This window comes from Musca autumnalis, unplaced genomic scaffold (genome assembly GCF_047663935.1).
Source record: "Musca autumnalis isolate F117 unplaced genomic scaffold, ASM4766393v1 scaffold_3, whole genome shotgun sequence".
Classification (NCBI taxonomy): Eukaryota; Metazoa; Arthropoda; class Insecta; order Diptera; family Muscidae; genus Musca; species Musca autumnalis.
Genome location: NW_027411866.1, coordinates 5,101,523 through 5,128,992, shown reverse-complemented (window position 1 = coordinate 5,128,992; position 27,470 = coordinate 5,101,523). Strand labels below are relative to the sequence as shown.

General features: G+C 38.0%; 2 protein-coding genes across 5 annotated transcripts; one reads left to right on the top strand and one right to left on the bottom strand.

Moving 5' to 3' along the window:
- The first annotated feature begins 188 nt into the window (after positions 1-188).
- On the top strand, positions 189-3,993 carry eIF3c (eukaryotic translation initiation factor 3 subunit c). Its single transcript, XM_073976001.1, has 3 exons — positions 189-308; positions 586-731; positions 792-3,993. The coding sequence occupies exons 2-3, from the start codon at positions 639-641 to the stop codon at positions 3,486-3,488; spliced, it is 2,790 nt and encodes a 929-aa protein (XP_073832102.1). The 5' UTR covers positions 189-308; positions 586-638; the 3' UTR covers positions 3,489-3,993.
- A 4,454-nt stretch (positions 3,994-8,447) lies between these two features.
- On the bottom strand, positions 8,448-23,769 carry LOC141398078 (uncharacterized protein CG3556). 4 transcript variants are annotated; one of them, XM_073975251.1, is made up of 7 exons: positions 23,095-23,769; positions 11,958-12,807; positions 11,045-11,438; positions 10,757-10,934; positions 10,610-10,687; positions 9,089-9,171; positions 8,448-9,021 (listed from the first exon to the last, which is right to left on the bottom strand). In XM_073975251.1, the coding sequence occupies exons 2-7, from the start codon at positions 12,801-12,803 to the stop codon at positions 8,960-8,962; spliced, it is 1,641 nt and encodes a 546-aa protein (XP_073831352.1). In that variant the 5' UTR covers positions 12,804-12,807; positions 23,095-23,769; the 3' UTR covers positions 8,448-8,959. The 4 variants fall into 4 exon arrangements, with proteins under 4 accessions (XP_073831352.1, XP_073831350.1, XP_073831351.1 ...); XM_073975249.1 differs by having other exon boundaries at positions 10,757-10,955; positions 23,095-23,752; XM_073975250.1 differs by having other exon boundaries at positions 10,757-10,955; positions 23,126-23,678.
- Positions 23,770-27,470: the final 3,701 nt, after the last annotated feature.

Sequence of the window (27,470 nt, the reverse complement as noted above, 5' to 3'; positions counted from 1 at the left end):
TACGAAATCCACTCGATTTCAACTGTCAATTCCTTTGCGTATACGTCAAATGAAAACTCATCTGAAATTCATCCATGGACCGCGCCTATGAAAACCCAATTTCATGAAATATTTCTAATTGAAATCGCTCTAGTGTGGTCATACGTCCGACTTTACATCCCTAGTCTGTTGTTTCATCCTCCCAAAATATTGTTTCAATGTGGCAATACCACCAACAAATTAACATTGACATTTAACAATTTTCAGTCTGGCAATACCCTTTTTATACGCGATTGTGCGATTTAGCCATCGAATATTTTATTCGTTCTGTAAGTTTTAGTGATTTTTTGATAATAATTTATAGAAAATTATTCAAATAACTATACAGTGGTGAAGAAAAACATAGACTACACATGTTGCATTAGTTTTATGTGATCTCAAACCGCTTATTCTGCCTTGAAAGACACTTTGCAAAAATGTTGTGTGGCAGTGTGTCCCCCCAACAAACAGAGCCATGTTGGCCGAAATTTTTATATGCAAAAACAACATAACCTCAAAGGAAAGTGAATGAGTAAAGCAAAATGATTTTTGTTTCTTAAATTTCAGATAATATACAAAACAACTGGGGTGCAAAGGAGTAGTAAGCTAAAGCCGCCAACATGTCAAGATTTTTCGCAACTGGTTCTGACTCGGAATCCGAGTCCGGAGAAGAAGAGGTTCAGATTCCAACTCAAGCTAGAGCCGCTGCCTACGTAAGTACAAATCCAACACCCCTTTATACACTTACTTACCCCACTCATGTTTCCCAATAGGACTTCAGTGATGATGAGGAAGAAGTCAAACGTGTTGTACGCTCCACCAAGGAAAAACGTTATGAAAATATAACTGCCCTCATCAAAACCATACGCAATCATAAGAAAATCAAAGACATGGCGAGTATACTAACAACATTTGAAGACCTGACAAGGGCCTATCAAAAGGCCCTGCCGGTTATTTCAAAAGAAGAAAATGGTATTACACCCCGTTTCTATGTACGTTGCTTGGCCGAATTGGAAGACTTCATCAATGAGGTGTGGGAAGATAGAGAAAGTCGTAAAAATTTGTCCAAGAACAGTGCCAAATCGTTGGGCACATTGCGTCAAAAGGTACGCAAGTACATCAAAGATTTCGAGGAGGATTTGGCTAAATTCCGTGAAAATCCCGATCAAGAAAGTGAGGCCGAAGATGAAGAGGCCGCCGAGGAATCGGATCAAGAAAAGGATGATGACTTTGGTGCCGGAGCCAATCGCGATTTGAAACAACAAATGTCTGCAGAACAGAAGACCGCTAAATCTGCACCTGCCAAAGTTCAGCAAGCTGATGATGAATCAGATGATTCAATTGACTGGGATTCAGATACTGACACTGAGTCGGACTCTTCCGATGATGACAATCAATATGTTAACATTCGTGATCGTTTCTTGAAAAAGCCAACCACCGGCAAGGAAGATAAAGAGGATAGAGAAGAGCGCAAAAAGGAAAAACGTACCAAGGAACCTAAGATGCGTCGCAAGCAAGAAGAAGCCGATGAAGATGGTGAATGGGAAATTGTTGTTAAGGGTCCAGTTGTGGAGAAACCAAAAATGTTCGAACAGGATGCTGAGATTGATGTTCCTTTGGTATTGTCCAAGTTGTTGGAAATCATGTCTGCCCGTGGCAAGAAGCGTACTGATCGTCGCATGCAAATCGACATGCTTTTCGAGTTGTTGGAAATTTCCGACCAACATAACTTGGGTGTAGCCGTAGCTGTCAAGATCCATTTCAACATTATCTCTGCCATTTACGATTACAACCAAAAGATTTCGGAGCCCATGAAATTGGAACATTGGGGCAAGTTGTTGGATGTCATGCAAACCATGATGAAATTGTTGTTGGCTAATGAAAATATCACCATGAGCGAAAGTGTCTCAGAGGAAAATGAGGAATTTGTTGAAGCCCCATTTTACATTCGTGGTTGTCCTTTGGCTGCTGTAGAACGTTTGGATGATGAATTCACCAAGTTGCTGAAGGAATGTGATCCTCACTCCAATGATTATGTGGTGCGCCTCAAGGATGAGGTTACTGTAACCAAGATTATTGAAAGTGTTTTGCAATATTTCGAAAAGATTGGCAACAACAATGAACGTTGCCGCATCTATTTGAGAAAGATTGAACATTTATACTATAAATTCGATCCAGAGGTATTGAAACAGAAACGTAAGGAGTTACCTGCTGGCACTATCACTTCTGTCCAGGTTATGGATCGGTTGTGTAAATTCATCTATGCCAAGGATGATACCGATCGTATTCGTACTCGTGCAATTTTGGCCCATATCTATCATCACGCTTTGCATGACAACTGGTTCCAGGCCCGTGATTTGGTTCTTATGTCCCACTTGCAGGATAGCATTGATTCTGCTGATCCTTCCACCAAGATCCTATACAATCGCATGATGGCCAATTTGGGTTTGTGTGCTTTCCGCCAAGAGAACATTAAGGATGCTCATCACTGTTTGGTTGACCTTATGGTCACTGGAAAACCAAAAGAATTGTTGGCCCAAGGTTTATTGGCTCAACGTCAACATGAACGTTCTGCAGAACAGGAAAAGATTGAAAAACAACGTCAAATGCCCTTCCATATGCATATCAATTTGGAATTGTTGGAATGCGTCTATCTCGTATCCGCCATGCTCATTGAAATTCCCTACATTGCTGCCCATGAATTTGATGCCCGTCGTCGCATGATCAGTAAAACTTTCTACCAACAATTGCGCTCATCTGAACGTCAGTCACTTGTGGGTCCTCCTGAGTCTATGCGTGAACATGTTGTGGCCGCTGCCAAGGCTATGCGTTGCGGTAATTGGCAAGCTTGTGTCAATTTCATTGTGAACAAGAAAATGAATACCAAGGTTTGGGATCTGTTCTACGAATCGGATCGGGTACGTGAAATGTTGGTGAAATTCATTAAGGAAGAGTCGTTGCGCACTTATTTGTTTACCTATTCGAATGTCTATACTTCGTTGAGCATTCCCTCCTTGGCCCAAATGTATGAATTGCCCGTGCAAAAGGTACACTCACTGATCAGTAAGATGATTATCAATGAAGAATTGATGGCCAGTTTGGATGACCCCACTGAGACAGTGGTTATGCATCGCTCTGAACCCTCACGTCTACAGGCTTTGGCAATGCAATTTGTTGATAAGGTTACCAATTTGGTGGATGTCAATGAAAAGGTCTTCGATATGAAACAAGGTAACTTCTTCCAACGTGGCAACATGGGTAATCGTGATCGTGGTTATAACCGCAATCAAAATAACCAAGGTGGTGGCAACTGGGGTGGTCAACGACGGGATAATCGCAATCAACGTAATCGTAATCCACGTAATCAACATCATCACAAGCAACAGCAGCATCGTCAAGAGCAACAACAACAGCAGCAACAGCAGCAGCAACACGAACAACCCTTGCAACAAGTCGCCGAAGAGGAGTAAATCGTTGTCGTCTGACTTCGACATTACAAGAGCGAGGAGGAGAAGGAGAGGAAAAGAAACGCGTCAACCACCACAAACAACATCTGTTCCTCACGGGGAAGTGTATTATGGACTATTTAGGCTATAATGTTTATTACAATCTTTGTCGATTAGCTCCCGGTCACAGTGTGCCGTAACCTTTTTACACCCCGTTACATTGTGACCGGGGGCAAATAAAAATAATCTATTTTTTATTTGTAATTTATAATAATTTGTTTTTTCTTTTTTTATATAAATCAAAGTGTATAGAAGAAGGAGATTGTAAGGAATAGCAGAGATTCAAGTAATTCACTTGTATGCAAAACGCGTTGTCGTTGTCTCTAAATGTCTTGTAAAAATCGTATGAGGAACAACTTTTTTTTATGTAATTCTCTCATAATTCAATCAAAACAAAAAAAAGATATCTGATAAAAGCCATTAATATTAAAAAAATAAAGAAACACCTCTCGAAAGGTAAACTACAAAATTACGATTTTTTTATTTTTGTAATTCCAGAAGTGAAACAAAAGTTTGTTAGCCGGACGACTTGAAGGGTAGTTCACTTTCCACCAGTGCAAAATACCAGTCAGCGTATGTGGGCGACATTTCCTGAGTATTACAGCCATATAAAACTTCTCTATAAGTGGTGTTGTAAGATAAGCCGTTCGGACTCGGCGATGAAAAGTAGGTTTCATATCATTGAGCTAGTATGAGTCGGTGTGTGTGCACTCATTGATATGAGACAGCAACAGCAACATCCCAATAGAAAATCGAATCGTTGATGACATTTTCGTCGACGATTCTTTAACGAAATCTATGAAATTGTCATGCACGACAAGGTGCATGACCATGTCTTGCAATGTGTCGTGGCAACAAACCTAAAAATTTTCAAAAAAGCGTGCTATGAATTGATTGTTCACATATTGATTTGAATATACAATTTTTATTTTGTAATAAATGTAAGATAATAAAATCATCAAATTCTGAAATCGCGTCAATGATTAAAGATTTTCCTTTTACCAAAGAACGGTAAGTAAGAACAATTATATTAAGGAACATTGAAAATTATTTAAGTCATTCTTTTAATACATATATGTAGGTTGAAGTTATGGAGAATGCTGTAAATTGAAGATGTTTTAAAAGATGCGGGAGTGGTATATGGTAAGATTATAGATTATATTAGCGGTTATTGTATTTATTAATAATGTTTTTTCAGAATTCATAAATAAAGGAGGTCACCTCTCGGTTGTGATGGGAAAATGAGGCGTGGATAAGTTCAAAAATTGCGGATCAGAGAATATTCAAGAACTAATTGTTATTAATGTAAGATAAAAGTTGTAAAATAATGCATTTTTATAAAGTAATAAAAATAAAATTTAACACACGACAACAAAACAAATTGTCTTTAGTAAGGTCGTCAATGACAAATAGCAAGACAGTGTCTCCAAGGCAGTCGTCAACGAAATAACGGGTTTTTGTCTTCGAAGTCGTCGTCGACGACAGCTTCGCTTACCTTGTCGCCCAAGTTGTCGTGAATGAATACTGGGACACTTGTGTGAAAAAGTCGTCAACGATCCCAAAGGGCTGTCTGCAAAGAGTCGTGAACGAATTGGAAATGTCGTGCACGAGTCATCAATGTTGTCTTAAAGACATTTTCTATTGGGATGGTTTTTTGTGTTAATTATAAAAAAAATACTTTTAGGGGTCGATTATGGATAGCAACTCAACTGTAGTCTCGTTGCCAGAAGAGAAAGTCCTACAATTGAAATAAGTGAAACGACATATTTTTTTTTCAAATTCAATCAATATAAGGGTTTTGAACATTTAGCTATTAATTTAATTGTAAAAAAGTATGAGCTTCAATGCGGAAATGGAAATTTTTCTTATTAAATTTGTTGTCGCCAACGCAACTGGAGATGGATTGATTTCCATAATCGACCCCTTATTTGGGATTTTTCTTTATAGCGTTCGAAAAAGACCATAATCGTTTTAAAATCTATGCCTTCGCAGAATCCCTAGGAGAATTAGTCTTCAATAGGGACTTGAAATGGTTCTTCCAATTCAGACCACAATATGACCATTTTTGTATCTCTTCTCAAGGAAAGACATCAATTATGTACAAACGAAGAAACGGGTAAAATACAAAAGATCTATTGTAGGTCCGTAGAACTTTTGGTATTGAAAATGGGCGATATAGGTCCATGTTTTTTGTATAGCCCCCATACAAAGTGACTCGTCGACGCTTTAAGGAATTTTAAAGGTAAGTTGTAATTTGTGTTAAACAAAATTTCTATCAAGAATTGTTTATATACATAGGTCCTCGTTTTGGTATAGCCTCCATATAACGGTAACGCCCGATTTTACGTACTTTTGGAAATTGTTATCGGCGTTTTCGGTCTTAGGCGTAATTTTGTAATTTAGGATTTGAAGTAAGCAATGTGATGGAAAACGATTCGACTCGTTTTGCTATAAATCGAAATCGTATATCTCTAATTTTGGTGAGTATTTTAATGAAATTGAAAATGGATTTTAAAAATATTATTCAAATAAGGGGCGTTTGCGAAGCAAAATTATACTTATCATGAAAGGCACTCCGATTATATACCATTTCGATTCTGCAAATCGAGTCGATTCGGTTTTCATACATACACATACATACATATGTTCCCACAACATCCCCGAAGGGACAAGGAAGACTTCTCTCATATCAATGAGTGCACGCCGATTCATATTGGCTCAATGATATGGGACCTACTTTTTATCGCCGAGTCCGAACGGCGTGTCTTACGACACCACTTGTAGAGAAGTTTTTCATGGCTGAAATACTCAGGAGATGTCGCCAGCATTACTGAGGGGGGATTTTGCCACTGTTGTAAATTTGATGTTGCTTGGCCTGGGATTCGAACCGCAGACCTTCTGAGTGCAAGGCGGACGTGCTAACCATTGCACCACGGTGGTTTTTATACCTGAAAGAAAATTCTCTCCACGTTTTGGAATAGTCTCGTAAGGCTCGATTTCATGTATTTCGAAGTTTTTATAGAGGTCTTTAGCCCTAATTAGATGTAATTTGGCATGTAGTGTTCGAAGATATTAAGAAACTTGTGCACCAAAAATTGGGGACGTAGGTCCTCGAAAGATAAGTAGTTATTTTATTTTAGTTAAGACGTTTCATGGTGGAGGGCTAAAAAAGTTTGTCCCGGCGGTACTTAACACTTCATTTACATGCTATTCTTACGGGTGATGATGCGGATTACAATGTAACCAATGACCTGCTGACTTGCTATGAAAAGGCCTGTTCTATTATTTATCGCTGCAGGATAGCTCAGCTAATGTCATGGAAATATATTAGAAGGTTACCAAAGTCTAAGCAAATGATGTTCTCTACTTGTTGCTTCTGGAACACTACATAGTCATCAAGACTGATGGCTGCATTAGGGGGCCTTAGCATAAAAATATAATACTTCAGATCAATCCCAATCTTTCGTACCGGATTGACCTGAAACCATAGTGTTTCGGCCAGCGGCTGCCAACCCAGCATCATCAAACCTATGCTTCTGCGTAGGTTTCATACTGTTACAACAACAACTTCAGTTATTAGATGGGGAGGAAACCCTTGGTAACATACTGTGGCCGGTGTTCGTAGCTTAAAATACTTTAATTAGGTGATCATAGGATCCCATATCTTACCTTTCTCTAAATGGTCTTTGTTGTTGGCATTGTTAGGAGTAAAGACTGCTAGGTTGGAAATATGCAGGTGATACATATAATGTTGATTTTCTTCAGATAACTCCTGCCACCCACATTCCCACCAAAAATAAACTTCAGACAAACGCATATTATTACTCTTTATTCTCTTCTTTTTTGTTGTTGTTGTTGTAAGCAGTTTTTATCAATAAACAAATACTGCAATAGTTAAGCATAATAATAATAATAATAATGAATACATACATATATCGAGTGGAAAATTGTTTATAAAAACAAAAGGAAATCTATGAAATGGAATTGTTGCATTTGTAAAAAATTAAGGATACCATGGATAGATGGGATTGAATGGGAGGAGAAGAAGTATTAAAATGAAATAGAAAGGGGAATGGGGTTCTTTTCATTTTTCAGAGGGAAAAATGGTTTGGGTGCCACCTAGAGTTAGTGTTGTAATAGAAAGTTATAGCTTTTTATACCGATAAATTACTGGAGATTAATAGAGCATATCATATGATAGAATTGTTGTAGTTGTTTTTTTTTCGATTTGGAACCAATATTTAATATAAGTTTGTTTTAATAGTTTTGGTTGGCGTATTGTTGTAGATTTTTAGTTAGTAGAGCATTATATTCGCTTTTTGTTTGTTGGATTTTTTTGTATATTTATCATTTTATTTATTATTAATAATATTTTTTTATTCGTATATCAAAATAATATTTGATTTAGTCGCAAAAAATATCTACATTGTATGTATGTACTATGGTAGTCGTATGTTAGTTATATGGTTATGAGATGGTATGTATGCATGTAATGAATATAATGAATGTAAATATTAATGCTTATTTTTTTTTTCTTTTTATTAGATTATGATTTATAATCACTTATTGTTACGAACGGTGTCTGACGGTCTGTCGAAATTATTTTTTGGGTGTTCGTCTAAATCTGTTATGTCGTCCATGTAATTTGGTCCGTCCTTTGCTTCCTGTCTGTTCATACATCATCTAAGTAGTTGAGTTTCGTTAGTTTTGAAAAGTGAAAATGATGTAACGATCTTTTTTGTTGTGGTGAGCCCTTGTCATTATTTCGTTGCTTGCATTGGATGTGTGCTTAAGATTGCTAACAGAGTGGATCGTAAAAAACAGTTTCTATCATCCACTATGATAACCCTCTAAGATTCTATGTTTAGTTGCATTGTTTTTTTTTTAATTACTTTTATTGTTATTTATAATATTTATGTATAATTTTTGGTTTATGTTTAAGCGGGTTTCAATAGTTTTTTATTGTTTTCTTTTTTTTTTTTTTGGTTTAGTGGCTGGCCATCACAAGATTTTACTTTTAGGTTTAACTACAATATTTAAGAATTGGTATCGGTTTTTTTTGTTCCAATATCTGTTTTAAGAAATGCAAGCGTTCATTGGAAACAATGTTGTTGAATAATGTTTTTCAATTATCACCTTCCTTGGGTTATTCGTAGATCGTGTGTGTTTGTGTCTTAAAATATATAGAGAGATATATCATCTATTTTCATTTTTGATTTGACGACGACGAAAAACGGCGGCTGCGCTGCTACTAAGATGTTGATAACTAGAATTTGCCGTTATGTTTGTGATTTAACCGAAAACAAGGAAAAACGTTTTACAGAGGAGTAGGAGTCATAGTAAGAGTTAAGATAATGTTTGAATTTTTGTTTTGAGTGTATTTGTGTTAGTTTTTAGGTGTGTTTGGTTAATAGATTTATCGACGGAGTTTCAATTTAAAGTTTCTTATACCAATACAGATAATGTTCACCATCCTCTACCATCAGTTCATCAACACCTGTAAAGCAATGTGATGGAACAAGATTAGAAACTGAGCTGTACATTTTTGCCATAGGGTAACATACCAACTGGAGCAATTAGTTGATTTCCTGGTGTATTATCTTTATCGGGAATTTCAGGCAAACGATAGAGTAGCCAATAGTTGTAGCTGAAAGAGTAAAAACAACAGAAATTTAATTCAATGTGAATTACTGACAACCATGAAAACAAACTGAAGAAAGAAAGGAATAAAAAAATGGGAATAATATTTAAAGACTGTTGGTTAACCAAAGCCGATTTGCTCGGTCTTTTGCGAAAAGGTGCGATTAAGGTAGTAAGCTGTCTTATAACGGAGGAGAGGCAAAATATGTATCTCCATTATGTTCAATTTTTCATCAGATAAAAGTGCATTATCCCAGGTAAGTTCTAATTTTTAATATATTCTCGCTATGTCTCTAGAGTAGGGTTAGTCAGTAAAGTTCGTCCGTATCCAGTTGAAGAAAGAAACTGTATTAGTCTACACATCCGTAGTAGATTGCTTGTGAGCTAGTTTGTGTCCCACAAAGTTTCCCTAGACATCATTTCTGTGTTTGGTAATTTTGACGAATGGTTTAGAGAGAACATCACTCCAAACAGACTCCAAAATTACACCGCACTTCGAAAGACATCTTTGTAATACTCACATCTGGGGAAAAGAAAATACTGTCGCCGATTGCTTATCTGTCGGGATATACTTTAAGTCTATCAGTATTCGCATCCCTGGGATTTTCCGAGATGATTCCCCAATGCACGATGAAGCATGAATCTGTTCTAAGTTTTAAGATATCCTCGGCATGTTTCTAAAGTAAGATTAGTCAGTTTAGTTCCTGGAGCTATTGTTATCGTCTGTATCCATTGGAATGATCTTCATAGATGCAGTAAGTTGGTCAGGATTGTCGTTTTAATTTTTTATGCTCGATATAGGGAAGCACATCAACGTGCTGTTATCAGACAAAATTTTCCACGGTGTTTTAGTCTTTAGGAAGTGTCCCTCTTTACAAGGATCTTCCATTTTGACGCCATGATCTCTGAAATTCTTAGCCAGCACAATAGGAGGCGTTGACAGAATTCCCCTTTAGCAAGTATTATCAGCATTTGTGCCACTGTCCCAATGAACCCACCATGCATTCTGACGCAGATATCAGAAAACATAAATCCAATATTCAGACCGGGAAAGTGTTCAGCACTAGCATGGAATTCAGGTGTCCTCATTTATTACTGAACCTTTGCAGATGTATACTAATAGAGAACTGAATTTCCGGAACCTCATCTTATTTCACAACTTCAGAATAAGACAGACCAAGAAGTTCCTTAATCTACCTGCTATAAATGTATAGTCCGGTAGGGGTAATATTTATTTATTTCGCCTTAAAGTATGCTTAAAAATCTTTTCGCATGATGATCCTAGACGAGTATGGAACATGCGAAACGATTTTTGAGCATACTTTAAGGCGGAATATATAAATATTACCGTCTACCGGACTAAAAATGTATAGCAGGCAGTTAACTTAACCTCGTATCAATATTAATCAGTTTAGTTACACAATTCTTCTTAAATCCTCACTTACCCTCTTGGTTCCTCTTTCATGCCAGCCAATGTGTGTACATAATGTCCATTGGGCCATTCTCTGGCCTCAAAAGCAAACCTAAAAACCGCCCAAAAGAGTATTAGTGATATGTTTTACTGCAGTATTTCAGTCATTCCCATTACTTACCTTGGATCAATTTCGGCTGCCTGTGTCATGGCCTTGAAGAAACTTGTATTCTTTGGTGATACCATATTTAGGGTTAGAATTTGTGAAACATTTGTACCCACCCATAGGGTATATGTATAAGAGACATTTTTCGCATCCGATTCCTCCGCCGATGAGCCGGTCAGACCATAGGGTAATGCTAATTTTTGTTCGCCATTTTCTAATAGTAATTCATGAATATGCCAAAACGGGCTTGTATAGGACAACAACAAAAGAACATAGAAGAAAAGAAAAAGTCGTCTAACTTACCTGAAGCTGTATCACTATTTTCGCGTATAACATGATCACATTGAAGAGCTCGAACTGCACCTAGACCTTTCCAACCCAAAGCTAAAATAATATCAGCTGTGAGGCCAACACCAATATCAGGATCTTGACCATCTTGTAAAGGTTCTTCGGTCCAACCACCCTCCGGGCCTTGTCTGCTAAGAATCCAGCGAGAGGCAGCAGTCCTGTTCCAGCTACCGGCTGGATCATTTTCCAAATCTTGTAGCGCTTGCATGGCCAAGGCGGTGCTGCGCAGTGAGCCAAAACTACCTCGAGGATCTTGAAGGCTGGCCAAGCCACGGGCAGGTCGTCGCACAAAATGTTGCAGATGACGATGTCGATGATCGGTAACGATGCAGCGTAATGCCAAAATGACCTGAGGAAGGGAGAAGGGCAAATTGTGAGGTAAAAGACGGACAAAGGTAATGGACCACATATTTTTGGAGAAAAAGTGAGGTTATGTTGTAGAGTAGTTTTGAAGTAGCTGCTGTGGCTGTTTAAAATGAATTCAGCACTATAAAAAGGTAGTCATACCAAATATTTTCGACCACATTTCGTGAGGAAATTCTGGTTTCAATTTAGGAGATAGCGCAGAAGAAATATGTACCTCTTTCCTCTCACCTCTATCCATAAACTTAAGCTAGGGTCACATTAGGCAAATATTTAAACATTTGCTCTAGCGACCGGCAGTGTGAGCTTACTGAGAGCAAATGAGCGTAAACAATGTATGGGAATTTATGCTCACTTGCTCTCTTAGTAAACACACACTCCCTGTCGCTGGAGCAAATATTTGCCCAGTGTGAGCCTAGCTTCAGAATGTTCGCATTAAAGTTTCTGTGAAACATTAAAATAACCTCACTTTTGCTAAAACTTCACATCTCCGTATATCACTTACCATAGCATTTGTATCCACATTTTGATCTGCAACCCCACTGGCAATATCCAACAGCCTTCGAATTTGCCTTTTGCGAACATGTGCTGCCGAACTACAAGCCGCCAGTGTGGTGAGAGCAAACTCAATATCCTGTGTTGGTTCATGATGCTGTAACGTTGCCACCAAATCATGACCATGGAAATGTTTTGGGTCTTTACACAATGAACCCAATGCCAAAACATAACGGGCCAAACGTTCCAAATTTAACGGTTTCGGTAAAGTATGATGGCGATCCAACATAGAGAGAATTTCAATTTCCATTTCTTTAACGGATAGGGTATCTTCAAGTTCTTGAATTTTTTGCAAATGATCATCTGGATCTGAGGGATCTTGAGCTCCGGACAATTCTTTGGCCAAAATAACAACATGGGTATCATTACCCCAACCATAGTCGGCTGCACGTTTCTTCTTTAGCCATGCAAGGGCTTTTAAAATGGCCTCCTGTTCACTTTTGTCGGGCCCAGCAGAACCAATTATTTCATGGACTGGTGCTGTTGTTACTGGTGATGAAGTAGTGGAGGGTTGTTCACTACTGCTGGTACTGGTCTCTGACGAATCCACTTGGGCTGTTTGCATGGAGACTGCTGTGGCCGAAGCCACGCCGGCTGATGGTGCATCAGTTGTCACTGCATTGGCCAGGGAATTATTCGAAGTTGGACTCGTTGCTAAGTTAAGCTCCACTGGTGGGGCAACTGTACCTGAATTTAGGGCATCGGCAACATGTGGAAATGATATTAACTGTAGGCTTACTATTAGCAGACTTAAAAGCAGCAAACCACCGCCTGATTTTACGTTATCCTGAGACATTATGCTGCAAGGAAGAAAGGGTGGAGGATTTGATTATTAAGTTTGGTGGGTATCTGTTGAAAGGACAAAGGACTTGAAACGTGTGTGAGTGATAATGTAAATGACTTCTGTTTGAAACAAAAAAACGGGGGTCCTTGGGACATTTCCGTTTTTGGTATTTCCGTTTCCATTATTAAATGCAATTTGCTGGCAGGGTGGTTGGGTTGGGTAATTTTAGCAGCTGTCACTAAGTAACAGGGTTTTCTTTGTTGGATATTTTGATGGTATGAATGACTATTTGGAAATTTCACACCACCATTACCGGCACCACTACCCCTTGATATAATGACACTATCCTTTGTTTGTTTAGGCATTGTTGGGGTCATGCAAGTACACAGCAGCGGATGACGAAGACACAGGCCAGAGTCCTTTCAAGTTTTTTCCTTTTTATAGTTTTTTTTATGTGAATTTGTGTGCTTGTGTTCATTGTGTGTGAAGAATAGTTTTTGTGCGTTGGCAAGAATTTTATATCGATTAGTTGTTTTTTTTATTTTTGTCCCCCATTACACTGGGCTACATTTAAAGTTGGCCAACCAAGTATCCTACCCTTATTGAGTACAATTCAACAACCCCCAAGTTTTCTTGTAATACAAAATTTGGCCCTGTTGAATGTTATCAAAACCTAATTATTACTTTAAGTGTGCATTATACCCCCCACGAAGTGATGTTAGGGCTGAATTTTTCACTTTTTTTCTGGTAAATGCGGACAGTTTTCAATTGTCAAATATAGCACAATATGAATTCTTTCATTGCAACTTTCCAACATCTGGTTTTAATGGGGGCAATTAGACTTAAAAAATGAGGTTATGAAGATTAAAAACCAAAATAATATTTTTCATTTCATTATTCTTTGAAGGAAGTGTGAATTTCAAAAAACCCAGTATATTTCGCGCCTTCACACAAATATTCGCTCTCATGAAATTTTTCAGAATCCCGGAATCAGTCGGCCTTTAAACTTTGATGATCGAACCACTTTACTTTCTTTATAAAGGAATTTTGAGTCTATCAGAGCATCACTGTCTATTAAACCGATACATTTCCCATAACTCATGAGCTAAACATTTTGTAGCACTGTGTTGATATTTGATTCAGTATATTTTTAGAGTGTTTAATTTTCAAATCCTTAAAAAAACTCTAACGAATTCAAACTAACAGCTGGCTACTAATGAAATGAGCTATTGCCGTAGTTGTTTAGGCTCTGGCAGAGTGTTAAATATAAATAGATTGGTATTTTTAAAGGCATTGTAAGCGTTTTAGTAATAATTTTTTTGCTACCCAACATAAAAGTCTATAAAGGAGAAAGTCTAGAAAGGTAGAAAAACGACACCAAAAATGCCATCTAAGGCCATGTTTATATTATAGCCTTTTGCAGGGTTAACCTTCTTTATGAGGATTTATTTGAAGTATACGCAAAGGAATTGACATTTGAAACCCAGTGAGTTTATTAAATCTGGTTATATATAAACGTACTATAAGACAAAAAATTATATTTCGGAAGTGTCCCTAAAAATTACTATGTGAGAGTAACCGTCGCACATAGGAGTAATGTATGTTAAAAGTTGATTAAAACTCCTAAAAACCTCATTTATAATCCGATTGATATAATATTTTGCACAAATCATATCTTTGGTCCAAGGACTATTTTGGTAGAAAATAATGAAAATCGGTCCAGATTTGGATATAGCTCCCAAATATATTAGCATCGGATATGAGGTAAATAATGCAGTAAAAGCGTAGTATAGGTCCGATCAAGCTAAAAATTGGTACAAACCTACCTACCTTATTTCTACACGGCTATGTGGTGGTATTTTTGATATTTGCAAAAAAAGTGCAAAAAGTTATAACCCTAGTGCGAACTTCTTGTCTTACCCATATTTTACTTCAGAAAAAAAACCGTAATTTTTCCGAATGGCGCAAACAATAATCAAAAGTTTTGATATAGTCTGATAAATTAGAGCCCCGGCTATAAGACAGATCAAAAATTAGTGTTGGCAAACGTTGACAAAATATTTTTGTAATTTTTTTAAAATTGTTTTACATAAATTATTTAAATTTTACTTCAGAAAAACCAGTAATTTTTCCGAATGGCGCAAACATTTATCAAAAGTTTTGATACAGTCTGATAAATAGGAGTCCCGGCTATAAGACAGATCAAAAATTAGTGTTGGCAAACGTTGCCAAAATATTTTTGTAATTTTTTTAAAATTGTTTTACATAAATTATTTAAATTTTACTTTAGAAAAACCAGTGATTTTTCCGAATGGCGCAAACATTTATCAAAAGTTTTGATATAGTCTGATAAATGGAAGCCCCGGCTATAAGACAGATCAAAAATTAGTGTTGGCAAACGTTGCCAAAATATTTTTGTAATTTATTTAAAATTGTTTTACATAAATTATTTAAATTTTACTTCAGAAAAACCCGTAATTTTTCCGAATGGCGTAAACATTTATCAAAAGCTTTGATATAGTCTGATAAATAAGAGCCCCGGCTATAAGACAGATCAAAAATTAGTGTTGGCAAACGTTGACAAAATATTTTTGTAATTTTTTTAAAATTGTTTTACATAAATTATTGCAATTTAACTGCAGAAACAAATTTAAAGGTTTTCATGATTGCAGTGGAGAAAAATATGATTATTTCAGATTGGCGCAACTATGCGTAGCGTATTATCTTTGAATCAGCATAATCTTCCATAAAACATCAAAAGTAACTATGGTCCGCAAACGCTCGCATCATGTAGTATTTCACCATTGAAATTTGAGTTATCGTAAAAGATATCTATGAATGAAGGGATGTATCACAATAAACTAATAGTAAAGATGCAAAAACAATTATCTTTGACGATTTTTATGAGCTCTAATACACATGAGTACAAATAAAATAAGTAGATTTGGCGAACGCTGGAACCAAAATATATTTCTATTTTGTAAATGTTTTCTTAAATACTTCCATATTTCAATTGTTTTAGTTGATAAAAATGAGATTTTTTCAGAATGGCGCAAATATGCGCAATATATTATGATTGTATCCAATGTTGGAGACTTCAGTGCATAAATCACCAAAAGCAATTATGGTCCGCAAACGTTCGCATCATGCACTTTTTCACTTTTGGAATTTGAGTTATCTTAAAAATTATCATAAAAAATTTGCATGAAGGAAGAGACGTACCACCATTATTAAAGAGTGAAGCTGCAAAAACAATGTGGAACTTTTATAAGCTTATCTTGTACGGAGAATATACAAAAACAAAAAACCTTGAAAATTATAAATTTTCGCGAAAATATTTATATTTCAATTTTCACTTCATTTTATAATATTTGAACATGTGATTTTTTGCTTTCATTATAGCTGAGTTCAATCGGCTGCTGCTTTGAATTGGTTAACCGCAGATAGTTGCGGATGATCATAGCGAATGGGGAAAAGGGTCAGGTGACTGTTTACCAATAGTTAGTTTTTAAAAACGCGATTTTTATATGTTGAGTTTTGATCAACTTTTGGCCTATATTACTCGTATGTGCGTCGTCAGGACATTCTACTGCAATTACAGAAAATAGACGCATAAAGGGAAGTTGCCGCCATCATACGTCAAGGATACGCTAGAGTCATGAGTTAAGTAATAGGTCGGACGCTGGCAGTTTCAGCATTTGCTACTTTTAATAGACAAAGGTGAGCAAAATGTCGCTTGGTTCGCTTAATTTGCCTGTTAGAAACTGTTCTTGATTGAAGATCGATATAATAAATTTCTATAATGGGGAGCTCGAACTAAGAACCCCTAATTTCATGAAATTATATCATTGAAATCGTTCTAGTGTAGACAGGGACTTTTATACAAAGCAATTCGGTCTAAGACTGGGTATATGAACTGCAGCCAACTTCACTTTATAGTACGTTTTTACAGTACGTTTACATATAACTGGATTAAATAAATCCACTGGTTTTCAAATGTCAACTCCATTGAATTCCATACTAAAATAATGTTATGAAATTTCTATAGTGGGGAGATAGAATTAAGAACTCTTAATTTCATGAAATTATATCATTGAAATCGCTCTAGTCGACAGGAACCTTTATACAAAGCAATTAGATCTAAGACAGGGCATATGAACTGCAGCCAACTTCACTCTATGAAAAACACGTTTTTATAGTACGTTTACTTATATATAACTGGATTAAATAAATCCACTAGATTTCAAATGTCAATTCCATTGGGTATACGTCAATTAAATCCACATAAATAAGGTTATCCCGACTATAATGTAAACATGGCTTTAGATGAAAAAGTGTCAAAATTGTTACTTATTTATTGTGAATTATAGGCACAAGGAAATAAAGTTAAACGCCGAATCTTCACAGCAAAAGCAGAATTGCGCCAATTAAAATTCGAGAGCTTTCTAGGCTTGCTTGAAATTTAAAATAATAAAGGGAAATGTCAACCTTACTGCTTTCTTATGAGGAATGACGTATTTCCGCAAAAGCCAAGCGGTTTTTGTATCCAAGCTTTTAGGAGATAAATAATGTGAAATTTTAAAATTCCAGTCACTGACAAAGACATTTTAACTACAAATGGTTTTAGGGGAGATTGACTTTTCTATCATGACTCATGCTCTTCTATGGAAACTTTGTTTCGGGTTTTCACACAGAGACTACTTTTGCTGGTCTCCTTTGTTATCCTTACTTCCATATATAAGTCTAAAAATCTATATTTTGCTGTTTTTTGAAGTGTATTCAGGAACATCAACCTGTCATAACGCCCTATGTCGAAATCAATTTTGGGTGTTGTGGCCGTTCAGACTGAGGTAATGAGAACCAATTTCACATTGGCAGTTATGATCTGCCTATCGATGAACACAAAGCCCAAATTAAATATGTCAAAGAATATACCTTCAACATTTTTTACCTTAGTAACATAAATATCAGGCAGTGATCTCCTATTTTAATTGGGCGCCTGCTATTAGGCTATACTGCGGTTGACTTCAGTCCTTCTATGAATCAATAACTCATGTGAAATATCTTTTGGGAACCCCCCACCCCCACAAGTAAAAAGGAAAATAAATCTTCAACCATATCTCCATCTCCAGTCAAGATATAATCTGTTGGTAAGGTTGCTGAACCGACTTGTTCCACATGGCTATCAAATCCGACGAACCTTTCCTATTCAGACAAAAACACGGGTGGAGGAAAGCGGCAAGAACGAATATATCAAAGGACAGTAAATTACTACAATCGGTATGCAAATAAAAATCCAAACCAATTCATCAGCGTAAGGGAATTTCAGCTGATAAGATCTAACCTCAAGTTTGGGAGGAAGTTCAATAGTAACTATCCTCAAGTATCTAAGAGGGAACGGCTTTTCAGCGAAATTCACACATAAAGAACAGGATGAACCCCTATCTAGAACCCTAAGGAGGCCGCAACGAGAGAAACCTCCTGTTCAAAAAAGGACAGTTTATCTAAAGCGGCTAATTCGCAGCCTTTAAAAAAGTCTGAGAAGAAGCCCAAAAAAAAAAAAAAAAAATGCAAAGAAGTTGTCCACACCCTCTTGTAAGGTTTAATTTGATTAATCATCTCCTAAACCCCACAAAAGAGTGATGAAAGTGAGTCAAACAAAGTTCAATAGGAACTATCCTCGAGTATCTAAGATGAAACGGCTTTTCAGCGAAATTCCCACATCAAAAACAGGAGGAACCTTTACCGAGAACCATAAGGGGGTGACAACGAGAGAAACCTCTTGTTCAAAAAAGGAGAGTTCACCTAAAGCGACTAAGTTGCAGCCTTCAAAAAATTCTGAGAATAAGCCCAAAAAAGGCAAAGAATATGCTCAAACCCTCTGATAAGATTTTATCTGACTTTTTATCTGCCTCAACTCCAAAACACCACAAAAGGGTGATTAAAGTGAGTAAGCTGATGCGCAATGAGAAGAAGTTCATAAAGTGGATCCTCAAGCAACAAAGAAGTAACTGTTTGTCAGCAAAATTCCGACTTCAATACCCCTATCGATACCTCTAATTAGGTGACTATGACGGGAGAAATCTCTTGTGTGAAAAAAGGACACTTTGTCTAAGGCGGCTAAGTCGCAGCCTTCAAAAAATTCTTAGAAGAAGTCCAAAAAGGCAAAGAAGCTGTCCAAACCCCCTGACAAGGTTTCACTTGATTCCTTATCTGCCTCAACTCCAAAACCCCACAAAAGGGTGATGGAAGTGAGTCAGCTGATGCGCAATGAGAAACCATCAAAGAAAGTTCATGAAGAGGATGCTCAAGCAACAAGAAGTTATCTTTTTGTCAGCGAAATTCCCACTTCAATAACAGGAGGAACCCCTATCGATACCTCTAATTAGGTCTAAATCGGTAAGTCTCAGCCTTCAAAAATGTCTGAGAAGACGCCCAAAAAGGCAAAGAAGGTGTCCAAAACCCCTGATAAGGTTTCACTTGATTCATCATCTGCCTCAACTCCAAAACCCCACAAAAGAGTGATGAAAGTGAATCAGCTGATGATAAATGATAAACAAAGTACAAGAGGAACTGTCCTCAAGCAACTAAGAGGGAACGTCTTGTCAGCGAAATTTCCACTCCAAGAACAGAAGGAACCTCTATCGAATCCCCTAAGGAGGTAACAGTCCCAAAGAAGCTGTCCAAACCCCCTGATAAGGTTTCACTTGATTCCTCATCTGCCTCAACCCCAAAATCCCACAAAAGGGTGATGAAAATGAGTCAGCTGATGAGGATCCTTAAGCAACTAAGAGGGAAACTTCTTTCAGCGAAATTCCCACTTCAATAACAGGGGGAACCTCTATCGACAACGACGGGAGAAACCTCTTGTTCGAAAAAGGAAAAAGTAGCAACCTTGCAAAAGTCTGAGATGAAACCAGAAAAGGCAAAGAAGCTGTCCAAACCCTCCGGTAAAGTTTCACTTGATTCCTCATCTGCCTCAACTCTAAAATGCCGCAATACTGTGATGGAAGTGAGTCAGCTGATGAGAGAAACCTCCTGTTCAAAAAAGGACAGTTTATCTAAAGCGGCTAATTCGCAGCCTTTAAAAAAGTCTGAGAAGAAGCCCAAAAAAAAAAAAAAAAAAAAATGCAAAGAAGTTGTCCACACCCTCTTGTAAGGTTTAATTTGATTAATCATCTCCTAAACCCCACAAAAGAGTGATGAAAGTGAGTCAAACAAAGTTCAATAGGAACTATCCTCGAGTATCTAAGATGAAACGGCTTTTCAGCGAAATTCCCACATCAAAAACAGGAGGAACCTTTACCGAGAACCATAAGGGGGTGACAACGAGAGAAACCTCTTGTTCAAAAAAGGAGAGTTCACCTAAAGCGACTAAGTTGCAGCCTTCAAAAAATTCTGAGAATAAGCCCAAAAAAGGCAAAGAATATGCTCAAACCCTCTGATAAGATTTTATCTGACTTTTTATCTGCCTCAACTCCAAAACACCACAAAAGGGTGATTAAAGTGAGTAAGCTGATGCGCAATGAGAAGAAGTTCATAAAGTGGATCCTCAAGCAACAAAGAAGTAACTGTTTGTCAGCAAAATTCCGACTTCAATACCCCTATCGATACCTCTAATTAGGTGACTATGACGGGAGAAATCTCTTGTGTGAAAAAAGGACACTTTGTCTAAGGCGGCTAAGTCGCAGCCTTCAAAAAATTCTTAGAAGAAGTCCAAAAAGGCAAAGAAGCTGTCCAAACCCCCTGACAAGGTTTCACTTGATTCCTTATCTGCCTCAACTCCAAAACCCCACAAAAGGGTGATGGAAGTGAGTCAGCTGATGCGCAATGAGAAACCATCAAAGAAAGTTCATGAAGAGGATGCTCAAGCAACAAGAAGTTATCTTTTTGTCAGCGAAATTCCCACTTCAATAACAGGAGGAACCCCTATCGATACCTCTAATTAGGTCTAAATCGGTAAGTCTCAGCCTTCAAAAATGTCTGAGAAGACGCCCAAAAAGGCAAAGAAGGTGTCCAAAACCCCTGATAAGGTTTCACTTGATTCATCATCTGCCTCAACTCCAAAACCCCACAAAAGAGTGATGAAAGTGAATCAGCTGATGATAAATGATAAACAAAGTACAAGAGGAACTGTCCTCAAGCAACTAAGAGGGAACGTCTTGTCAGCGAAATTTCCACTCCAAGAACAGAAGGAACCTCTATCGAATCCCCTAAGGAGGTAACAGTCCCAAAGAAGCTGTCCAAACCCCCTGATAAGGTTTCACTTGATTCCTCATCTGCCTCAACCCCAAAATCCCACAAAAGGGTGATGAAAATGAGTCAGCTGATGAGGATCCTTAAGCAACTAAGAGGGAAACTTCTTTCAGCGAAATTCCCACTTCAATAACAGGGGGAACCTCTATCGACAACGACGGGAGAAACCTCTTGTTCGAAAAAGGAAAAAGTAGCAACCTTGCAAAAGTCTGAGATGAAACCAGAAAAGGCAAAGAAGCTGTCCAAACCCTCCGGTAAAGTTTCACTTGATTCCTCATCTGCCTCAACTCTAAAATGCCGCAATACTGTGATGGAAGTGAGTCAGCTGATGAGCAAAAAAAAAAAAAAATAAATAAACCATCTGATTCAGGTGCAAAATCGAGCAGCCGAAGCAATGATCGGTTTGTGGCAGCGTTGACTGCTTCAAAGATCGCTGGTACTCTGTCGACCTATCCAAAATCACAACCAGTGGTTATGAAAAGGATGAGGTCGTCCGAGGAAAAGCCTTCTACTGCCAAGAAGTTGACACTGTCACAGTATGCTTCGGTGACGAAGAAGGTTAGTAAGAAGATCACAGCTGGAGAAACCTTGTGCGTCTGCGAAGGCGAACAAGGATAACGCGAAACTCTGCTCTTCACAGAATTCATGCTCGTCTAAGTTGAAGTTGAAGCAAACCGACAGAACTGATCGGATGTCCTCCAATTAGCAATCATCGACAAGGTCGATCTCAAATGGCGCATCGGTAATTGTCATTGGTTACTGGTGGAAGGTCATTCTTATCTAGGACGTGGTTGACCAGAGGAATATATGTATTGGCCAGGCTGCTCTTTACAAGAGATTCAAGGGGATAAGCGGTGAGAGTCAGGAAACTGCCGATGTTCTTATTCAGGTAGTTAAAAAATTTACTCGTTTTTGGAAGGCAGTAAACTGATTTTGCAATATAAACACCTATAGTCCTTTTTAAAACATAGTCCTTATCTACGACAATTGTCAGTTTGTCGGTGAGAGAGGGTGTTGAGAGCCAAATGGTTATCACACGCCTCCCCTCTCTCTCTATCAAACTGACAATTGCCGTAAGGAAAATTGCCTACTGTAGATCCTTTTTAAAAATTACGAAAATATATTTTATTTGAAAGATAAATTACTTAAAAAAACGAAGACTTCTGTACCATCTGGCGATAACCTCCACAATACATATGACCCGAACAATTAAAACAAAAATTCCAAACATTTTCAGTCCCATTTCATTGGTCTTAAAAAAAGTTATAAAAAACGACAATGTTGATTATGAGGTTAAGGATATGCAGCCAAAAATTGCAGACATATAAAAACCTCTCTTGTTTACATATAGACAACAAAAACAAGGATATAAATAGGTATGTGTATGTATGTAACATCACATACATATACATACATATGTGAGTGAAAATACATATATCTTGTCTATGGAATTTCATTAACTTCTGGTCCAAGTTCACAAGAGTTTTGATGTTGTGCCCTCTTTCTCTTCCGACAACAGCGAGCAAACAAACACACACACACAAAAGTACATATATGTATGTTTTATATACTTCTATACATACACATGATGTTGTTGTTTTTTTCTGTATGAAAAGCCAACAACAACAGGCTTAAATGAAAATAACAATAACAATAAAAACAACAAATTTTTACACCTCAAAAATTGGAGTTGCAATAAAAAAAAAAACGAAATGACAAGAAGGAAATAACAACGAAGAGCGACGATAACAACAAAAACAACAATTTCAAGTGTTACATAATTGTTGAAATTGCCGTCCTGATGTGGCACTTAACTTTTTGGACCCCATGAGACCCATAACGAGAATCCCAACTATTCACAAAACATCTGTTTATTATAACAAACAACCCAAGTTTTATTTTTTTCTTTTCGTTAGAACACACCCACATCCTGTTTTTTTCGTCGGCTTAAGGCCAACAAACTTGGTCACTTGTAAATGAGTAATCATTGTCATCAACATTATCCTTAGAATGTCCTTTGTGATTCATTTGTTGTTCGACAAATTACCTGGAATTTGGCTTCGATTTGTTTCCAATACCTTGCTTCGCCGTAGATGAGTGGGGTCTTCTTCAACTGTTGTGGGAATAGATCGATGCTTCTTTGTTGGTTGGTTGCAGTGTCGTTGCAATTGTTGCAAAGTTATTGACGTTTTTATGTAATCCTTTAGAATAAAACATGGAGGACTTGTTCGCTGGCCAATACCACCATTAGCCTCAATGTTTTATGCCATCGAAGCACGAAAAACGGAAAATGACATATCTTATTTCGTTTATTAGCCAATTACCGACCGACTAATCTATGTAGGAATCAATCACTTTGTATCGTTTCGTTGTCCGTAAATAAAATTGACCGGAATGTTATTGAGTTTTTTTCTACGTTCTACAAGAGTATTTCGTTAAAGTATTTCTTTTCTAGGCTTTGAAAGGATAACCGATAATTATTTTATTTGGGTATTTTGTTACTTTGTACGGTATTTATTTTTTCCACTGTTTTTTTTTGGGTTGTGCTCTCTGCCTGTCTTGTGACTCTGTGTCCTTTTTTTCTTCTACAACGACGACAACGATTAGGCAATATTTTCTAATTGCGTCTTTTCGTTCGTTTTTGACGTTTACGAAGCTAAACTTCAAATGTCTAGTTGTTGTTTTTTGGTTCCTTTTGACAGGACAAAAGGACATGCGTTCCATTATTGTTTTTTTGTCAGGTGGGTCCTTGTGCAAGAAATAAACTATTTTGAATGGTTTGGGTCTTTGCTTTGTCAACTGTATTTATGTGGTTATGTTATACATCTTTGTTGGTACAGAGCGGAATAACTAGATGTCGCCTTCTGAACATATTTTAGGTAGCACGGCCATCAACACAGCGACAACAGAGAGTTCACATTTTTACGTTAGGGGGTTATTTTTAGGTTATGATTAAAATATTAACCAAAAACACAAGAGAAACAATATCAGTAGTGCGATTCTTTAATCCATTTTTCGAGTTACCGACAAAAATCGGTAACATTAAAACGGAAAATTATGAATGAAAAATGCAAATCAAAGTTGACAACACTGTTGCTATCGGTAGAACTTTACGACTACTTTTTATTGGTCGCTAACTTACCGAATAATATCGTTAATTACCGAAATTATAAGCATTTTAATTTTACGACGACAGAGTACCAGGTCGTCTAAAGAAGGAAGAAGATCTTCTTACTTACTTAGCTAGCCCATTACAGAACATTTGTTCCATAGGCCGAACTAAGAAAAGATCTCCATTTCTCTCTATTTGTTGCTTCGCACTCTGGAATACCGCGCCTTTTCATCTCTTCATCCACTTGTTTGCGCCATCTATTCCTTGGCCTGCCAAATCTGCGTGCACCGCCAAGCGGTCCGTATTTATAAGCCTTTTTAGCGGGTTCATCATCGCTCATTCTTATTATATGGCCTAGCCAACGCAATCGCTGCATCTCGATACGTTTAACAATATTGATGTCGTTGTATAGCAGATACAGCTCGTGATTCATGCGACGTCGATATTCACCGTCAACGCAGATTGGTCAGTAGATCTTTCGAAGAATTTTTCTCTCAAACACACCAAGCACTGCCATGTCTGCTTGCGCAAGTACCCAGGCTTCGGAACCATACATCAGCACGGGTAGTATCAATGTTTTGTAGAGCGTTATTTTTGTTTGACGAGATGTGGCTTTGTTTTTAAAGTGCTTACTTAAGCCAAAGTAGCATCTGTTGGCCAATACAATTCTTCTTTTTGTTTCACAACTGATTTCGTTTGTTGTGTTTACGGAGGTGCCGAGGTAGACGAAGTCATTTACTACCTCAATATTATAGTAACCAACTTCCACAGTTGGTCCGAGCTCTATGGCCGCTTTGCGCGTCGACACCATCAATTTGGTCTTTTAGCCGTTTACCGCCAGACCCACTATCGCAGATTCTGCTTCGACCTTCCTAAAGGTATCAGTTACTTCCTTTACTGATCGTCCCATGATGTCTATGTCATCAGCATAAGCAAGTACCATGTGGCTATTGGTGTAAATTGTGCCCTTTCTTTTGACATTTGCATCTCGTATTACCTTTTCCAGCAAAATTTTGAATAGGTCACACGAAAAGCTGTCTCCTTGTCTGAAACCTCTTTTGGTACTGAACTGTTCGGAGAGGTTCTTTCCTGTTTTAACTGAAGACCTTGTGTCAGTTAGAGTCATTTTACAAAGCCGAATGAGCTTTGCGGGGATACCAAATTCAGACATTGCATGGAATACCTTTGATCGGAGGGGACTGTCGAATGTTGCTTTATAATCGACAAAAAGGTGATATGTGTCGATCTGCATCTCTTGGGTATTCTCTAGGATTTGCCGCAGGGTAAATATCTGGTCAATGGTGGACTTGCCAGGTCTAAAGCCACATTGGTATGGTCCAATTATTTCGTTGACCATTGGCTTTAGTCGTTCGCACAATATCCATGACACGATCTTGAAGGCAATAGGGAGTAGACTTATGCCCTATAGTTGGAGCATACAGTCTTATCTCCCTTCTTGTGGACGGGGCACAGGATACTCAGGTTCCAATAGTCGGGTATTCGTTCTTCCTGCCAGATGGTGCCATAGCTGATGAATACACCTTCTCAGCGTGTCCCCTCCGGTTTTGAACAGCTCGGCTGGTAAGCCATCGGCCCCTGCTGCCTTATTATTCTTCAGCCGATTTATTGCTGTCTTTACCTCATCTTGGCCGGGTGGTATACGTTCAATACCATCTTCTGGGATTGGATCTGTGGTTTCTTCGTCGACTTCGCTACTATTGGATACCAACAGTTTGGAAAAATGCTCTTTCCACATCGTTAGTACACTATATGTATCAGTTACCAGATTACCTTGCTGGTCTCTACAGGAGGATGTGCCTGTACCAAAGCCATCAGTTTGATGCTTGACTCTTTGGTAGAATTTTCGGACTTCATTCTGGATCCTGTACATCTCGATTTTTTCACACTCCCGCTTTTTCATCTCTCTCCTTTTCTCCTGTATCTCTCTCGTGCGCTACGCGTTGCTACGGATTGTAAAGTAGCCCTATATGCCGCATTTTTCTCTTCGGTGACAGCACGTCACTCCTGATCATACCATGGATTCCTTGGTGGAGGTCTCTGGTATCCAAGTATGGATTTTACGGCTGTTTGCATGCAGTGGGCAATGCTTTGCCATTGCGTTGACGTGTTATCGGGATGAGGAGTGCTTTGATTAAGCAATTGGGCTAGTTGAGTGGAATATTCTGTGGCTATCTGTTGTAATTGCAGCTTACCGATGTCTAACTTTCGTGTTGTGTCTGTTCGTACTTTGTTTGCTAAGTTTAACCGGGTGCGTACCTTTGCTGCACCAAGGTAGTGGTCCGAATCAATGTTTGCGCCTCGGAACGATCGTACATCCAACACGCTCGATGAATGTCTTCCATCTATCACAACATGATCAGTTTGATTTCTTGTTTTCTGATCTGGAGACTGTCAGATGCCCTTATGAATATCGAGATGATTAAATCTGGTACTGCTAACTACCATGTTTTTTGCAGCTGCAAAGTCTATCAGCCTCATACCATTGTCAGATGTTTCACTGTGGAGACTGAATTTTCCGACTGTTGGGCCAAAGATATTCTCCTTTACAATTTTGGCATTAAAATCGTCAACAATGATTTTAATGTCATAGGCAGGGCAACGGTTATATGTTTCTTCTAAGCGCTCGAAAAATATATCTTTGCCCTGTTCCTCCTTTTCTTCAGTGGGAGCATGAGCGCAAATAAAGCTGATGTTGAAGATTTTAGCTTTTATTCGAATTGCAGCAAGTCTTCATTCACTGGGGTGAAGCTTGATACCAGATGTTTTAGCCTTCGACTAACTACGAATCCGCAACCAAACTCATGCTTTACGTCATGGCAGCTATAATACAGTGCGTCACCTTTAGGTGTTGTTGTGGCGCCTTTCCCAATCCATCGTATTTCCTGTATGGCAGTAATATCGGCCTTGTACTTTTCAAGTACGTCTGCCAATGCGAAGACTGCACCTTCTCTATAAAGAGTGCGAACATTCCAGGTGCAGATTCGCAGATCATGGTCCTTAAAACGTTTGCGGGGTTCGTCAACTTTAGAGGGGTTTGTTTTTCTTTTCTTTCGTTTTTTCATAGTAGGCTGTTTTTTCTAGGGGAGGGTTACTAACCCGACGCCCAAACCCAAGTTTTTAACTTTCTTATGGGTGAACGCGCGACACATGTTAGCTCACTATCTTTAACGGGTGTTAATGGCAGTTCCCCAGGTGACACAACGGGGAGGTCAGTGTCCACTTGGGATGAAAGAGGGACCAAGAAAAATCCTGGGCTTTGCCATGTTAAAAACGGTCAGGACCGTTGCTTG

Coding starts and splice junctions, on each gene's coding strand:
- eIF3c (XM_073976001.1), top strand. CDS start 639: ATGTCAAGATTTTTCGCAACTGGTTCTGACTCGGAATCCGAGTCCGGA. Junction 732..791: donor AAGCTAGAGCCGCTGCCTAC/GTAAGTACAAAT, acceptor GTTTCCCAATAG/GACTTCAGTGATGATGAGGA.
- LOC141398078 (XM_073975249.1), bottom strand. CDS start 12,803: ATGTCTCAGGATAACGTAAAATCAGGCGGTGGTTTGCTGCTTTTAAGT. Junction 9,172..10,609: donor ATGAAAGAGGAACCAAGAGG/GTAAGTGAGGAT, acceptor TTACTCTTTCAG/CTACAACTATTGGCTACTCT. Junction 9,022..9,088: donor TCAACTAATTGCTCCAGTTG/GTATGTTACCCT, acceptor ATTGCTTTACAG/GTGTTGATGAACTGATGGTA.